The 17,666-nt window shown below is 33.7% G+C and overlaps 1 protein-coding gene across 1 annotated transcript; it reads left to right on the forward strand.

The window, feature by feature from the left end:
- Nucleotides 1-3,847: 3,847 nt before the first annotated feature.
- LOC103500109 (protein trichome berefringence-like 7) lies at nt 3,848-11,230 on the forward strand. Its single transcript, XM_017047209.2, has 5 exons — nt 3,848-3,885; nt 4,421-5,056; nt 5,228-5,386; nt 5,689-5,857; nt 10,868-11,230. The coding sequence occupies exons 1-5, from the start codon at nt 3,848-3,850 to the stop codon at nt 11,228-11,230; spliced, it is 1,365 nt and encodes a 454-aa protein (XP_016902698.2).
- The last annotated feature ends 6,436 nt before the right edge of the window (nt 11,231-17,666 follow it).

The following is a 17,666-nucleotide window of genomic DNA, read 5'->3' on the forward strand; positions in this document are numbered from 1 at the left end:
ACACACAAAGAGGAGCTTGGACAAAGGAGAAACTCGGGGGGGGGGGGGGGGGGTTCGCGCACAGTGGCTTCACTATGACGTGCGACTTGTTTGATGGAACGAGAAGCTAGCGGCTATGCAAACGAAAACTTGCGACGGATTTGTCTGAGTTGTGGACAATGAGCAGTACACGGTGTTACTTTAACTGTGACAATCTGTTAATAACTTATAGAAATATAAGTTATTATGGCCTTTTAGATAAAACAATGGAGGCAAAATGAGAGATAAATGATCAAAACACATGGCTTTTAATGCAAAAAATTATAATATCAAGAGAATGCACCTTACATAAGTCATCACACCTGAGTAATTATGGTTTCAAGTGTTTTTCCACGCTGGATGGTGAAAAGAAGAAATGAAGCGAGGATCACGTGTATTAACTTAGCGATAAGAAGCTGTCTGGCGAGTCGTAAGTCGAGATGCTATTACATCTTTACTCGAGATGATCTGTTAGATCATGATAAGAGTGGTAGTTGGAGATGATGTGACAAGTAACGACTACTTTTGCATTGAAATTTGTAGGCAAGGACAAGTGTGCAACATAACAAGGATGGATATGCAACATAGCATAATTAATATCCCGCCTAAAGTATGCCTATAGAAGAAGCCAACTCCACCAAGAAAAATATATAGAGGAGGTCATCCCTTAAGGAGGTTGGTGAAAGGACAAATTTTAGAGTCCTTCATCATTTATAGTAGTGTTCCTTCCTCCACCTCTTCTTTGGTCAATGCCTGAGTGAGATCTTAGAGAGTGACTAGAGAGAGAAGCTTCCCCCACCATTTCTGCTAACTTGTAAAAGAGCAAAAGAATGCAAACTAATGTATTCTGCGACTTGACACATTTCTTTACGTTCCATTTTTGTTTCTTTTGAATGTATTGTATGAATGTTATTAATCTTATGGCTGAGAGACCTACATTTATTAATTCAATGCATTTATTAATTCAATGCATTTATTAATTCAATGCATTTATTAATTCAATGCATATTCATCCACTATTTTTCTTTCATTTCTTTGCTATTCATTTTGTTGAAGTGTTATAAGTAGTTTAAATATGTATTATGCGCTTGATAAGAATTCTTTAAGTATAAGAGTCATTATGTTTAGCCTGAGCCTAACTCTTCGCTTGACCAACACTCGTCATCAACTACTCGAGAGAGTAAGTGGCAAAGACCTAGCTAAACACGAACAGAAGGGAGTTTGGAAATAAACTTCGTTCTTGCATTTTGTCTCCAATTATTTGTGTTTTGAAAGGAGAACAAGTATGGTGTTTAGACATCAAGAGGTTGCTTGTCTTAAATAGAGAGGTAAATGTGAAGCTTATAAGTAAGGAAGTCTAGAAATACATTGCTTGATTCATCTTTACCATTTGTGTCCCAGAAAGGAGAACAAGTGTAGTGTTTAGGTGTCGAGAGGTTGCTCGCCTTAAATATAAGATGGTCAAGTGATCGCATTTAAATCGCCTATAATGCAGAGACGCTCCTTCATTCTTCTTAATACAAGTTAGATCGCATTCCCCAATCATTCCATTCCTTTCCCCTCTACAGATTCTCTGTGTAAATAAGTAGATTATTATAGGTTTATACTTATACTATATAGAATTTATATCGCCTGGTTGAGAAGTAATCGTTATAACTAAGTTTTGATAGAAATTCCTTGTGTTCAATCCTAACTTACCAAGGAAACCCCTCGCTTCGCTTACACTTGGGTAAGTGTGAGAAAAACTTGTACTAAACCTTAATCATTATGCATAGGTGGGAGATGCGCCTTTCTCATAACTCTCATCTAGATGCCCATTTCATTAGTTTCATAATTAGAACCAAGCACAATACAATTACAATTGAGTTTTGCATAAGATGAACTAGTGCAAGCATTTGCTCATGCGGTGGCTAGGGTTTCGGAGAAGGGGAAGATGGAGAAGACGAATGCACGCACTTCGAGAATCCAATTTAAATCATCATCATCATCATCGTTATTGTTAATTTCTTTTTTTTCTTTTTAATTTATTCATTTACCAATAAATAAAGGGAAATTGCATCATATAACAAATTTTTTTAGAAAAGCAGCTCATAGAACTTCTTTTTTACATATTGAAAATATGACAAATATGAGAACTAATAGATATATATCAGAGGCTCTCCGCTATTAGATTGACTATTTTTACAATTTAGAAAATGTAGTGACATAATATGTAAAAGATTAAACATAATTTATTTTGATATTCTTCTTTTCCTTTTTTTCTCTATTCCATTTCTTTATTTTTTTCTCCTAATTCTTCCTTCTTTTCCCCTAATTCCATTTCCTATGTTGTGAATTTTCTTAAAACGTATAAGAATACTTTTTATATATGTTGTGCCTTGACGTGTGATTTTTAAACTTTTCTTAAAAAATATATTGATGTGTTTTAAAAAATATAATTAAAGGCTTTGTTAGAATACTTATGTTACTTTTTGTTTGAATTTTTGAATTTTATGGATGAATCTCTAAATGTATCTCCGAATAGTTGAATTATTTTTTTATAAACTATGAGAATTTGACATTTTAAATTGTTTTAAATATGAAAGTTGATAACATTTTATCGAAAATAAAACAACATTAGAAATGTATATATATTTCAAGTAAATGTATATACATTTCAAGTAAATGTAAATTGGAAAATGAGATTAAACTAAAAAAAGGGAATATTCCTCACGGGAGTGGGGAAGAGGACAAGGAGTGGCATCTCCGGCCTTGCCTCACCCCGTCCCATAGACATTTCTATGTGTTCATCTTTTTTCTTAATTAATTAGTTTATCATTTCTCATACATTTTACTCTCTCGTTTACTTTCTTTAGTTGGGAGTTCACAATATATTTTTTGAAATTTTAAGAACATTAAAGAGCTTGGGGTTTAGGACATAAAATTTTAAAGAGAATGAAACGTTTGTGTTTGGGATAGAGATCACCTTCAAGATTTTAATTAACCCTCATTGATAGTGGTATAACGTAGTGGTGCGTAATTGATACACTTTAGTAAGTTATGATAATGACATAATCGATCTTCATTATTTTTAAAATATAAAGAAAATAATATACCAACTCTTAGGACACTCATACAATAAAAATTCAACTAAATTTGATATTGCATGTTGATTAGTATTCATATATATATATATATATATATATATGTTCATATTTGGATTAATAAAGGTACTTTTATTTGGTTGTATAGGAGAGTCATCCCTTAATTTTATAATGTCATGTCTTTTGATTTTTGGACCGTATATATCAAAATATATCAACACAACCAAAATACATAATTTTCATTATCCTAAAAGTTAGGAAAATTACACAGTCCATACACCTCTTTTTTTTTATAACAAATATGATAAGTAATTAATCATATCATAAAGTTATTAGAGAGTTATCTGCTTTTAAATTTACTATTTTTGCAATTTAGAAAATGGAGTGACATGGTTACTATTATCATAAATGTTTTTGCTATTTTTGCAAATGCCCTTAAAAGTTAAGCATTAAACTTTTACAAGTGCTAAAATTGAAACCTCAAACTTATAAAAATTGTAGAAAACAAATTCCTTGATCGATTAAAATCGTACCCATAAAAAACACTGATTGGATTTAAGTTTGAGGATATAGATCGAAGTTACAATTTGACCTAAATTTTAGTAAAGTAAATGCACAATCAACTAATTAAATTTTAAAGTTTCATAAGTTTCTTTCTAATGCTAAAACTCCGAACTTAAATCCCCCAAATAAATATTTAACAAACCCCTAATTCAATTAAGTAAAAGTCAGCATGAGAATTAAGAATGGGAGAAGAAGACATTGAAGAATATGATGGTATAGAGTAAATGTGGAAAAAAAAAAAAAGCTTTAAAACTTAGAAAGTTAATACAATCAATTTAATTAAACTTTTAACTCCCATTCCATATGTTTCTCAAATTAATCTCATTTGACTATTACTAAAATGTACTCCTAATTAGCAAAAACTAAAAATTTAAAAGTCTTAAAACTTAATATCTTAATTAAATACACTAAACAAAACTCCTATTCAATGAGGAGTTAAAATCAGTACAATATAAATTGGAAACAACAAATCATAAGCTTCCTCTCATATACTTTATATTTCTTCTTCTCTACTTAAACCACCAAAGATTACGAAGATAAAAAATCATAGTAGAGAGATTAAAGAATATAATGGTGGTTCATAACAATTTCAACCATAATCAAACCTCTTATTCAAACCTTCAAAGCCTAAAAAATGGGAAACAAAAAACAATCCTCCACTCGTGTTTAAACCAAGTTTGGATATTCCCTTGCCTATTTACATTGCTCATCGCCATTGCTTGTATCTACACACTCATCTTCCCAAACATCCACAGAATCCTCCAAATCTACAACTTCACCACAACATCCGAAACCCTAGAAGCCAGTCCATCCGCTAAATTCACGGATTGCGACGTGTTCGACGGACGATGGGTGGAAGATGACTCCAGGTACCCAATCTACAACTCGACAGATTGTCCATTTGCCGAGAGAGGTTTTAGTTGCTTTGAAAATGGGAGAAAGGACAAGGAGTACTTGAGATGGCAATGGAAGCCAAAGAAGTGTGAGATTCCGAGGTTCGACGCCGAAAAAGCGTTGGAGATGTTGAGGGGGAAGCGTGTCGTGTTTGTGGGGGATTCGTTGAGTCGAACGCAATGGGAATCATGGATATGCATGTTGATGGAGGGAGTGAAGAAGAAGGAAAGTGTATACGAAATCAATGGGAGTCAAATAACAAAAACTATTAGACATTTGGGAGTGAAGTTTATGGATCATAATATCACTGTGGATTTCTATAGATCGGTGTTTTTGATGAACAAGACTTATAACGTACCTGCGGGTGCACCTAAAAACGTTAGGATGACCGTTCGATTGGATTTGGTGGATGATATTAGTGATCAATGGATTGATTCAGATTTGTTGGTTTTTAATACCGGAGGTTGGTGGACTCAAAATCGTCTTTTCAATGAGATGTAAGTTATAAATTCTTTCTTAATTTACATTTCTCTATTTATTTATTAAAACCTAAGACATTTTCAAATACACCAAAATGAACAATAACGATATAACATAAGAGAGTATAGATATATATAAGAATGTAATTCTATGGTCTAATTACTATGATGTATTTTACAAATAAACAGGAGATGTTTCTTCCAAATAGGGAACTCATTGGAATTCGGAATATCGGTGATTGATGGGTACAAGATGGCATTAAATACTTGGGCTGATTGGGCAGAAGCTAATATCAACCCCAATAGAACTACCGTTTTCTTTCGCACTATTGAGTCTACTCATTGGAGGTATGTTCTTTTCTCCTCTTTACTATTCCATTTATATATATATCTACATCACCTATCCAATTACAAACTTTCATAAAAATCATACCATTTCTAAGAATCTATGGTTTTAAAAGGATTTTAAAACACTTGTGAACATTCCAATATCAACCTACCTGTCATCCAACTTAAACTATATACAAATTTTGTTTATTTCTAAGTACAACAATAATTATATATATATATATATACGTATCTTATCTATTAAGCTAGCTATAGGTACTTGAAAATTTTGAGTAATTATTTTGATGAATGTTGGGGTGCAGAGGTCCTAATCAATGTGATGTGAGTGAAAAACCATTAAATGAAACAAAAGGGAAAGAGAAGAGTGAAAAATCAGACATAATAATGGAGGTTTTGGAGAAGAAGATGAAGAGAGTTCCGGTGAAAATTATGCATTTAACACCAATGGGATCTTATAGAAGTGATGCTCATGTGGGAAATTGGGGAGACAATCCTTCTCTCCAAGATTGTGGCCATTGGTGTCTTCCTGGCTTTCCTGATATTTGGAATGAAATTATCATATCTTATTTTCTTCCTAAAATATCATCTTTTACTTCATACCAAAATTAATTATTCATAAACTTCATGTACCCTTTTTCTCTTTTAACATTTCTTGTATTTTCTGGGGGCAAAGTCGTTCTTTTATTTTTTTTTAATTTTTTTAAAACCACTATGTGAGTTCATTTGATCATCAATTAAGTTATTTATTTTGTTGTAGAATTGAATATTGAGTTTGAATAAGTGTTATCCTCGTAAACTATAAAAATGTCTATCAATTGAACTCACTTATAATTCAAACAAGATCTTGTTTTTGATCTTTGTAATATACATATTAAATCTTGTATGTTATTTATTAACAATATATTTGGATCATTTTAGCTTTCTAATCCAATTTTACAATATATATTTTTTTTCTTTCAATTTTAATCCAATAACACGTGGATGAAGAAAAAAGAATTTGATTTTTTTTCTTTTTTAAACACACATGTTTTTATTTAAAACTCATGCTATATATATATATTAATCGTACGTTGACTACTAACACAGAATATCCAATTATATTCTATTACTAATAACTTAAATAAAAGTATGATATCTTAGACTTTTTAGAATAAGAAAGGATTTTCTTTTCTTTATGGTGAATGTGTTAGTGTAAAGTTTATTCTTTTCTCTTGAATATAAAAAGAATTAAATTTCGAAAAGACTGCCAACTACATTGTAAAATAACTCACTTTTCTTATGTAACAAAGAATAAGTATGATAGTTGTGTATTTTCTTAGGTTGAAAACAATAAAAATGAGAGTATGTGTATATTCCTCTAATATATTAAATATTACTATTACTTTTTTAAAAATACTATAACAGAATAATAAGGTATCCTAAGAATTGAGTTTTAGCTATGTACTTAAAAAAAAAAAAAAGCCTACTTAGTGTATTTAATTAAATTGTTCTAAAATGACTAGAAGTTGGATAATATTTTCAATTTAGTAGATATTATATATAAATTGGGGATACATTAATAGACATTTATGAGTCTTTGTCAATTATAGATGATAATAGTTCATCATTGTAGGCTTATCACTATCTATCATTGATGAACAACATTTGACCATATTTATGAATATTTTAGTTCATTTTGCCTATATTTAAAAACAATTATAAAAACTTTTATATTAACTTAGGAAACCATCACAATCGTTACGTAGCACATGAGATGCATGAACATAGTATCCATAGTTTAGATCATAACATTAAATGATAGAGGTTTCCACTTTAATATGAACGTCACAAGAGTGACATATGCATTTGGCCATTGTTATAAAGTGAGAGCGAGAGATAAATGTAGCTTTGAGGTTATAAATTGTTGTTTGCTATTATGCTATTTTTGTTTTATCCTTTTATTCAAAATATTTATGCATATTTAGAAATTGTCCAATAGGATCATTTTATAAGAAACATAATTATTTAGCATATTTATTAAATTCTTTTTAGTCAAAAAAAAAAAAAAAAAGAAGCGTAACATAATCGGTATAGTATTTTTAATATCAATTTTGTGAAGTCAAAAATTCGATTCTCTCACCTCATATATTGTCGAAAAAAATATCATTTACCGTTAGTTGGAATATAGCTTAATGGTAATTTACCTCTATTATTTCTTTTGAAATCTTGTTATTCCTGTTACTGAGCTGAGATCATTACTGTTTAAAGAAAAATAATTTTTTTTTTAAAATTAAATTGGGAGGTGAAGTAAAAGTTCATGATCAAAACTTCAAATACTCATTTAAAATCATAAATAAATAACGTAAGTAGAACTAAATCTAAAAGTATGTTCCTAGATCGAGTCTTATCTAGTTTTAAAAGAGTAAAATAAATAAAAGTGCATAAATACTAAAATCAAATTGAATAACATAAGGCAGAAGCAAAAGTGGTCCCCTATGGCATGCCACAGTTACTTATTGTCATTCGCCAGCTTTCCTCTGCTCTTACCACTACCTTTGCTTGAAAAATTAAACATAAGAGAGTGAGCATAAAAATATACTTAGTAAGGGACCTACTACTAGTCCCGCTAGGTGGCTGTTAACTTCCTACTAGAGTTCTGTAAAGTGATACCCCTAATTGACACGTTCCCGAACACGTGCAATCTGTGATCCCATAGGAATACCTCTGGTCTTCGATGAACTCGAAAGAACACCTAGGATAAACTGGTCTTTAGTGAATCTCAAAGGAAACACTAAGACAATCGAACTGTAAGTGACCCCGTCGAGCCACTCGTAAACATATCATCTCATACTGGACTGGTGATCCCGTCGGACTACACAGTCATAAAAAGGTGGTGATCCCAAGGGACATTATGTGGGTACGACTGTAATAGAAAAAGCTAACAGTACACCCTTTCCATAGCATGTAGCATAACATAACATCATCATAAACATGACATGAGTATTGATCGAAACGTTCTTAATCATGAGAATAATACTTCATGCATAAGCATCAACGTCATCAAATATCATCATTATCATAAACATAACTCAGTTGGATCTATCAGTCATCATAACCTAGACTAGTCATGACTAGGAATTATCACAAACATAAACACATTATGCATCTTAGCTACATCAGTGCATAATGAAAAAGTTACATGCAAGATCTGACTTCAATTTGTAGGTCTAGTAGGAGAATCTCTTACCTGAAGATTAGCTAAATCCAAAGAAATAAAATCCCGACAGTTAGGCCAATCTTCCCAAGAAAGATCCTAAACATTAAGGGTAAAATGCTAAGAAAATAACTCAATTTGTAGTTAATTTCGGACGCAAAAATCTAGTTAATTCAACTTACCCAAAGTTTATGTCGGATCCAACTCAACCTTAATTTAGGACAACGTTCTACAACTTACTTCCAATCCTTTAAGAAAAATAATTCAATTTAATCCAAAATTAAATTATTTAGGGTCCAACTAACTCATTCTTGGGCAAAAACCAAAACCCAAATCAAACTTACCAAAAAAATATAGGTGAAAAGGCCAAATTAGGCTTGACGGCTAAAAAATGGCTGGGTGGCTAAAAAATGGCTAGTGGCTCAGCTCGGGCTGTCGGGGGACGCGACTCGCACACACACGCACGGCTCAGATGAAGACATGAGTGGCAGTGGCTCGCTCGCGCGGTTCGGACGTTGAGGGTTCGGCTAAGGCGCGACTCGTGGAGAGTTGGGCTGGTGGCTTGGTTCACACAAAGAACGGCTCAGGCGTGAGACGACTCGAGCGATTGCAAATTCGACGACCCGTGATGGGTGAAGCTCGTCAACGACTGTTGGCGGAGTGACGCGGCGAAAGGCGAAAGTGACGCGGAGGAGAGCGCGGTTGAAAGATGGCTGTCGACTTGGTTCACATAGACGAACGATGAAACATGATGGAGATACTGACGGCAGACGACTCGGCTACGGACGACTCGGGTGAACGACTGGCGAAGAGGCATTGGCAGAAAACGAACGAAGGCGAGACAACTCGATTGACAGTACGACGAAGAAGACGGCGACTTGCGGATGACGACGACACTTTGCGGCGGAGGGAGGTGGCAGTGGCGAAGGCGGCTAGGGTCCTTTTTTTTCTTTTTGATATTAGGGTTTGTGTAGAAGATGATGAATATCCACGCATCCCAAAGCCCTAAATAAAGAAAATTAAGAATAATATAAAATTATTATTTTTTCCTTTATTCTTTTCCCAAAAAATCTCCTACTCTCTCTTCATTAAAAACCCATAAAATCTATTTTTTAAACTCAAATCTCTCTCTCTCTCTCCAATCAATTCACTTTTATCTTTCCCAAAATAAATATCCTTACATATCTATATTATCTACATAATATAATTATTTCAACTTAACAATTAGATATTTTCCAAAATATCCAATAAATTCCAATCTCCACAAATCAAATATTTCAACACTTGAAAGAAAATTACACCAAAAATTTCCAAAATTAAACTTAAGATAATTACAAATAAATTACCTTAATTTGAGGCGTTACAATTCCTGTTTGTTTACACTATATTTATAAAAATGAAGCGTTAGAACAAATCGAGAACCGGAAAGAGAAAATGTTTTTTTTTTCATTAAATAAAGATTTTTTTTCAAGTTTGAATAAATAAAGATAAATCCAAATTAAATGCATAAAATATTTTCAATTTTTTAGTACAAATGGATATGGAAGGTTTTGAACCAATCTCAATGTATATAAATGTCAGACGAGCTAAGCTCTTGTTGGTGGCATCAATTATACTTCAACAAATATTATATATAATAGTGATATAAAGGCTTCAAATTAAAAATCATTTATATATCATGGTCATAGTGAATATTGTGTGCAATAATGCTTGGCTCATGGTATCTTTGTCAAGTTTTGTGATGGGTGACCCATTTATTAATGATCGGTCCTTCACAAGCATTAAAGTTCATGCATTCTGAAAGATCCATAAAAGGAATAATCTTGAATGTTAAGACTGTTCAAGTCGAGTTGAATCTACATTACATGAAAGGGGAAAGAAGAATCAACAAACTCATTAACTCGACATCGACATTGTCTCCACTAACACTCTAATGCTAATACGTAGGTTCAGAGAGAGACAGAGAAGCCATATAAATTAGAGAATCCCACCACCAATATAAAAAGTCATAATTGTATGCTTGGTCATATATACATGCCATCCACTTTCGCTATATACTAACTTGGATACAAAATGTATTAGAGGTCAGATAACATATTTGTTGACCACTACTTTCAGACTGATGCCAAGGCTTGATTTATTAGAGCTAACCAAATCAGTTACCATTTAGTTAGTTTTGTTGTTGTTACACTGTTATTTTTTGTTACTAAACAACTGTATTTAGTGGCTATTTACTAAACGAATTTGGTATTAGTTGAGTTTTAATTCCTTCTCTCAATCATCACCAGGCTGAGTCCAACCCTAATCTTCAACCTTCTTCCTCCAGCATCCCAGAAAATTCCTCTTCAAACATCAATCCCACTCCAACTCCACCTTCCGTCATTGCCCTATATGAAAACTCATGCTACCTTCATCACTCTAACAACACCAATCTAATCCTTGTATCTGATCTCCTCATCGAATCAAACTATACTTCTTGGAATTGTGCCTTCCTTCTTGGCCTCACCGTGAAAATTAAAGTTTACTTCATTGATGTAACTCTAACATGCCCCATAGATGCCCTTCGAAGTTCTTGGATCATTTGCAACAGTATCGTCACCACCTGGATTTTGAACTCAGTTTCAAAGCTATCTCTACATTGCCTCGAGTAAACAATAAATTATCAGATTTTGACTAATAAAAACCATGTGATGATAGTGCTGATGCAAATTTTACAAACCATTGCCTTGAAACCTGTTTTGGACTATATATTGATCTACTTAGTTTGCAAGCTAATTTCTTTCATTTTCTTGGTACTTTGAAGGTTTTGAAACCCAATGGTAAGGACATGTGTACATCTTCAAATAAGTCTCCATTTAGGAAGGCATTGTTTATGTTCATTTGAGCAAGGGGCCAGTTGTAGGATGTCACAAGGGCTAGGAATACTTTGACTGTGACTATTTTGGCAACTAGTGAGAAGGTATCGGTATTCTACAAGCTCCTGCCATATGGTTGTTACTTTGACATAGTATACTTCTACTGAGAGATTTCCCTGTATAGTTGTTACAAGATCCTTTTGTTACTGGTAGATGTGTAGGCCATTTGACTGTCGATATCTTTCTTTGAGTTCATCCCATATTTCTTTGACATATTCATTGTAGACAAGGTTGCCTGCAATTTCTTTAGAGATTGAACTTATGATCCAAGAAGCTATTATGTCGTTGTTGCATTTCCAGGCTGAGAGCTGATTTTCTTTTGTGGGTTTATTAATCATCTCGGTGACAAAACCTATCTTGTTATTTCTTGAGAGTGTATGTATCATAGCTCGACTCCATGAGAAATAATTGGTTGATCTTGCGAGGGGTGTAGAGACAAGGTTCGAGGTTGGTATAATGGAATGATGGAGGATATATGGGTTAAGTTGGATATCGAGTTTTGGTGAGAAAATGGAAGAGGATGATGGGTTATCTCGAGGCGTCGAGTTTTTTGGTGTTGTCATGGCAAAGGCTGGCTGAAGAAAACCTCAGATGATGACTGTACGAGAAGGGAGAACGTCAGAAAAAAAAGTAGAGCCTTATTTCTCTCATACCATATCAAGATTTAGGTAAGGAAATTATTTTTTATTGAATCATGAATACAAAACTCAAACCTCATTATATAGAGAGCTTGGGAGTTAGTTTACAATTGACTGCTTTTAACTATTTTGTAACAAATTTACTAATTCTTATTTAATTAATACAATGCAAAACCCACAAAACTTGTTACGAATTCCTACACTAAATCAGAGAACATAGCGACAAACTAACCATAACACAATAGCCAGATAACCACAAAGTAAGTAATAAAAGAATAAACGACACAAAGATATATAGTGGTTCGACCAATTCGGTCTACATCAAATTTGAGAACTAGCTTGGAGGGTTTTATTAAGAACAATATCAATATACAAATTATAGATATCAACAAATTAATATGCAATCTATAATTTTACCGTAGAACCCGACTTTATTGTCGACCAAACACTAAGAAACTGAGAGAGCCACGTGCAGGATGTAGCCTCTGATACCGAGACCTAAAACCACCAAAAACTGCCTTCTTTGACCGGAGACCCACATGTCGAATACCCACTGCAACAACTGAATAACCCATAGCTAAACCACGTGAACAAAACTATGACTAAGTAAGATGAAATCCGCTGTTGAATGCCATTAAGACTGATCAGAAACCCCGATAGAAAATCACCATGTTGAATACTACTGCGATTCACCGTCTCTTCGTCGAGAACTTCTACAGCCCAAACGCTCAAGACCCAAACGATACAGACCGCCGTGGACGCCGACCTGTAGTGCGCCATCAATGTCTCTCTTTCTTTCTGTCGGGTTCACCTTTTGTGGGTAAGAAAATGATTTCTATCTTTTCTTTCTCTGTGAATTGCGACTGCCCTCTCTCTTTTTCAATCTTCTTCTTTTGTTTTAATAACCTAGAGGAAGAAGATAAGATTAATTTCAAAAATTCCATTGAGCATTACAAGAAGTGGGGCGACTCCCGATGCATAAATATGTCGACGTAAGTGTTAATAACGTCAGGAACTGAATTCTCGATGTAAAATGCAACGTTAGGAAGACCGTCGAAAGAAATATGTCGGGAGAGAGATTCTCGATGCGTCACCAATAAGGCATTTAGAATACACTTCTCCCGACGTCATCGTTACCGACGGCTACTGTGCGTTAGCGACAACGCATCCTCGATGTCCACAATTCGAACGTCAGCTATGCATCAGAAATAACTATTTCGACGTTTCTATATTTAACGTCATCCATGTGTCGACAATAACCATCCCCGACATGACATTTGCATCATATTTCCGACGTATGTTCTACCTTCGAAAATATTTTAAAGATGTAATTTCTTAATTTTTTTTCTAAAAATTTTCCTGTAAGATTAATCTTCTTGAAATATTCTCATTTGTTTTCAATTCAATTAAAGAAAATTCAAAATAAATTAGTAAATTAGTAAATTACAAGATACAAACATAAATTCAACAAAAAATTAAATGTTCATAATACAAAGAAATTCAAAAAATGTAACAAAGTCCATAAGAGAAATAAAAAACATTCCTTGTTAAAAAAAAGTGCAAAGAAAGCCGTATGCTTCCTAATGAGCCTTGTACGCCATTCTATACCACGGGTCCTACAATGATACCAAATTGGCTAAGTTTAGTACATAATGCATATCATCACTGGATACTGTCATTTCAAGAACTTAAGAATAGTGGAACCATATATACGTACCGCAAAGCTAGGGATCATGTGGTGATCCTTGATGTGCCTGACTCATGTCTTCTATGAACTTTCACATTCGTTCCACTTCTGAAGCTAACGCATCGTGATTTCTTTTCTGTTCTTCAATCCGTAGCATAACTTCATCAAGCACAACCCGTAATTTGAGCTCTACCATGGACTGCGAACATGAGGTCGTGGCATTACTCGCATTGGCCGTCCTGCGAGCCTTGGGCTTGGGTTTCCAACCAAGGCCTTTTGAGTAGCTCGGTCGTCTACACAAAACCGTCTTGCATATCTCGTCCCCAGAGAGTGGTTGAGTACCCTCTAGGGTAGGTTGGGACTGGAGTTCTAGCATTTGATTTTACAAAAAATTTAGAAACTATCTTAGTAAGTAAAAAATATATTATATATTAAAGAGGACAAATAAGAGCAGAAGTGTTACTTGGATAACTTACATGCGCATCCTCTGTGGCGTGTAACACGAACGTCCCGTCTCGAATGTGTGTTTATCGAAATAATTCCACACATTCGATTGACTCCCCTATTTGCTCAGTAAACTCATGCTGTCGTTGTAGAAACGACTTCGACCCATTGCTATGATTGTAAGGCTGCTTTTGTCTAGGAGCCTTATTCGTCCGTGCAGTACAAGAAATCGAAATTTTTCCGACATACTAAAAGACGTCGGCATAAAAAATGTCAGGAATAATGGGCTATCTCGATGATGTGGATGAACACTTGTCACATGGAAGTGACGACGACGAATTATAGTGACAAACCACGTACTCACATATTTATGTAGTTTATATTTTTGATTCTATTGTTCGTATTTGTTTATTCAATGTTTGTTTTCTATGTCCACAGGCATTATGTTATCGTCATATCCACGTCATAATTTTCTGGAAACAGACACTATGTTCCTCGAGTTTGAGGACGAGTTAGATAACTTTGCGGGAGGGTCGTCCTCCACGGCGACAATGCGGGTGAGTACAAAAATTTCTTTCATTTTAACTTACGATTATTTCATGTTTTTTTCTCTAACATTATATTAAGCAGGGTCGTCTTCTCAATAACCTGGGACTTCGACTTCTTAGAGACGTGCGCAGTCTCGACTCTTAGAGTTGGAGCGCCATGTTGCAGTACATTGGCGTATTCCGATGACGATCGCCCCTGGTGCGAAGAAACCTATTTTCCCATAAGCCGTTCGCTTCAACCAGGCGATAGGCGTGTGCGTACGAAAGACATTTTCCATCCACTGCCCTAAGTGGGTGGACGTTGGCAGAGAATACATTGAGGTTGTCAAGGGCGACCTCCAAGTAATTAAGTCCATTACACATTTATGATTTCATTTGAAACATATTTAAGTTAACCAATCTAATGTGTTATTTTTGTAATGTGTAGCGGTTTTTTGTGCTTGATTTTAATGATCAAACAATGAAATAGATTTGTTGAGCATCAGATGCTCACCACCTTTAAAGAGTTCTGGGCCGACTGTCACAGACACATAAAAAAATATAGCTACCCCAAGGAGGCTCATGCCAACCCACCAAACATATTGGTTGGATGTCATGAGGATTGACACTTTCTCTACGATCACTACATGAGCCATGCATTCTAGGTATTTATCATACTTAATTATGATTTCAATTTTTAATATGTATAAGAAATAAACAATATAATTGATTTCATGCAGAAGCAATCACGGACGAACAAGGTTGCTAGACAGAAGCAACCTTACAATCGTAACAGTGGGTCAAAGTCGTTTTTACAATGACAGCACGAGCTCGCTGAGAAGAAAGGAGAGTCGGTCGACCGTGTGGAGTTGTTTCGAAAAACACACGTTTGAGCCGGGACGTTCGTGTCGCAGGCCGCAGAGGATGAGCATGTAAGTTATTGAACCAACACTTATGCCTTTATTAATTATATCCTATTTCTTTATATTTTTGTGTTACCTAACTTAGTTTTTAAAATTGTTGCAGAATCAAATGCTGGAACTCCAATCCTAGCCTACCCTAGAGGGTAGTCAGCCACTCTCTGAGGATGAGATATGCGATCAGGTGTTGGATAGACGACCAGGCTACTCAAAAGGTCTTGGTTGGGGACCCAAGCCGAAGGCTCGCAAGACAACGAGTGCAAGCAGTTCCACGACCTTTTGTTCGTCGTCTGTCGCGACGTGATCGCGACGCGGAGCGGCCGACATCCCCCACTCATTTAATCTTTAATATTTAAATGGAGTCGCCACCAATCATATTAAGGTGTGATTGGTCACTACAAAAAAAAATTTGGTCTACGTAAATTCAGATTTAAGGTTCAGGGGTCAGTTGTGTGTAGGGAAGGTATTAGCATCCTACAACACCCATAAAAATGATTACCAAAATTTATCTTTTAAACTAAATTAATGAAGTTCACAAAACAAAATTCTTTGTTTGATATTTTTTAAATGTCCCATGGTTATCAATTCATAACTAAAAAAACTAAGTCTGAATTGATGATTATATGGGTGGCATGAAAGCCATTAGAAAAATAGAATTTAATTTTTATTTAAAAAGATTTTTTTATTTACCTCAAGAATATTAAAATATCAAACTTCGATATTTTGATCTCCATCATAGGCCTTTAATGGAAAATTTCATGTATCTAAAGAATTAATGAATTCTAAAGAATTAATGAATTCTAAAGAAAACACTACTCAGTCCCATTCTAAAATATAAAGTTGTTTAGATATACTTTGTTTAAAAATAATTTTATTAACTTTTAAAATTTGAGAAATTTCATGTATTTATGGAATTTTAACCATAAAATCCATAAATAAACATTACTCTTTTCCATAAATAATACAGTATAAAATAGTTGGCAAATATGACAAATAATAAAACCAACAATATATGTTGCAAAATAATACAAGTTGGAGATAATATCTACATATTAAAAAATACAATATTGGAAATAATATACTACATTAGAAATATATAATGTTTGAGAAATAATATTTGGAAAGTAAATAATATACCGTGCTGAAATAAGTACTCTGCCATTCAACCAATCTAATCAATCAATATCAAACATACTTAATAAACAGTAAAAACAACCAAATTAAACCCTACATTTAACAAATTTTAATCAAATGGCTTACTTTAAATCAAATTTAAAGCATAGGTAACTTGATGTAACAATTTTCAAATGACCTAAACCTAACAAAATTAAAGCACACAAGCAGATTTGATGTGATAGTATTCTTAATAAAATTAAACACAATGACAAATTTGATGTAACACTATTCTATTGGTATTCAATTGGTTTAACCTAAAGAGCAATAATTTAAAGAAAAATAGATTCGATTGGTCTAAACTTAACAAAACTAAAACACCCTATACCTAAAAAAAATTAAACACAGTACAACCTAGGCAAAATTTGATGCAACAATATCGAATTGGTTTAACCCAACAAAATTAGAATACAAAACAGAGGCTAATTAAAAATGGACTCAATTGGTCTAAACCTAACAAAATCAAAATACTCTAACCATAAAAAAAATTAAACACAATCTAGATAAAATTTGATGAAGGAACAAAATCAATTTAACGAATTAAAAACAAATTAAATTTGAAGAATGGAAGAACAATCTAAAAAAAACTTACATTGGCTAAATAGTTTTTTTGCTTTTCCCATTTTAACTGATCTCTCCTTCTAGTAATAAAGAAATCTCCCATTCTCTCTTTCTTTCTCTGTTTTTTATAGGGCACTGAGATGGTAGCTTTTTTTTTTTTTTTTTAAGATTGCAAGATCATGAAGATCGTGTTTGTGATAGTGGGAAAGTGGGAAGAATCGT

The sequence above is a fragment of the Cucumis melo genome, chromosome 1 (genome assembly GCF_025177605.1).
Source record: "Cucumis melo cultivar AY chromosome 1, USDA_Cmelo_AY_1.0, whole genome shotgun sequence".
NCBI lineage: Eukaryota > Viridiplantae > Streptophyta > Magnoliopsida > Cucurbitales > Cucurbitaceae > Cucumis > Cucumis melo.

Bases quoted from the DNA above. Each gene is read 5' to 3' on its own strand.
- LOC103500109 (XM_017047209.2), top strand. From the start codon at position 3,848: ATGGGAGAAGAAGACATTGAAGAATATGATGGTATAGA. The intron at 3,886-4,420 runs GTAAATGTGGAA...AAACATCCACAG, and splicing joins GAAGAATATGATGGTATAGA to AATCCTCCAAATCTACAACT. The intron at 5,057-5,227 runs GTAAGTTATAAA...ACAAATAAACAG, and splicing joins AATCGTCTTTTCAATGAGAT to GAGATGTTTCTTCCAAATAG.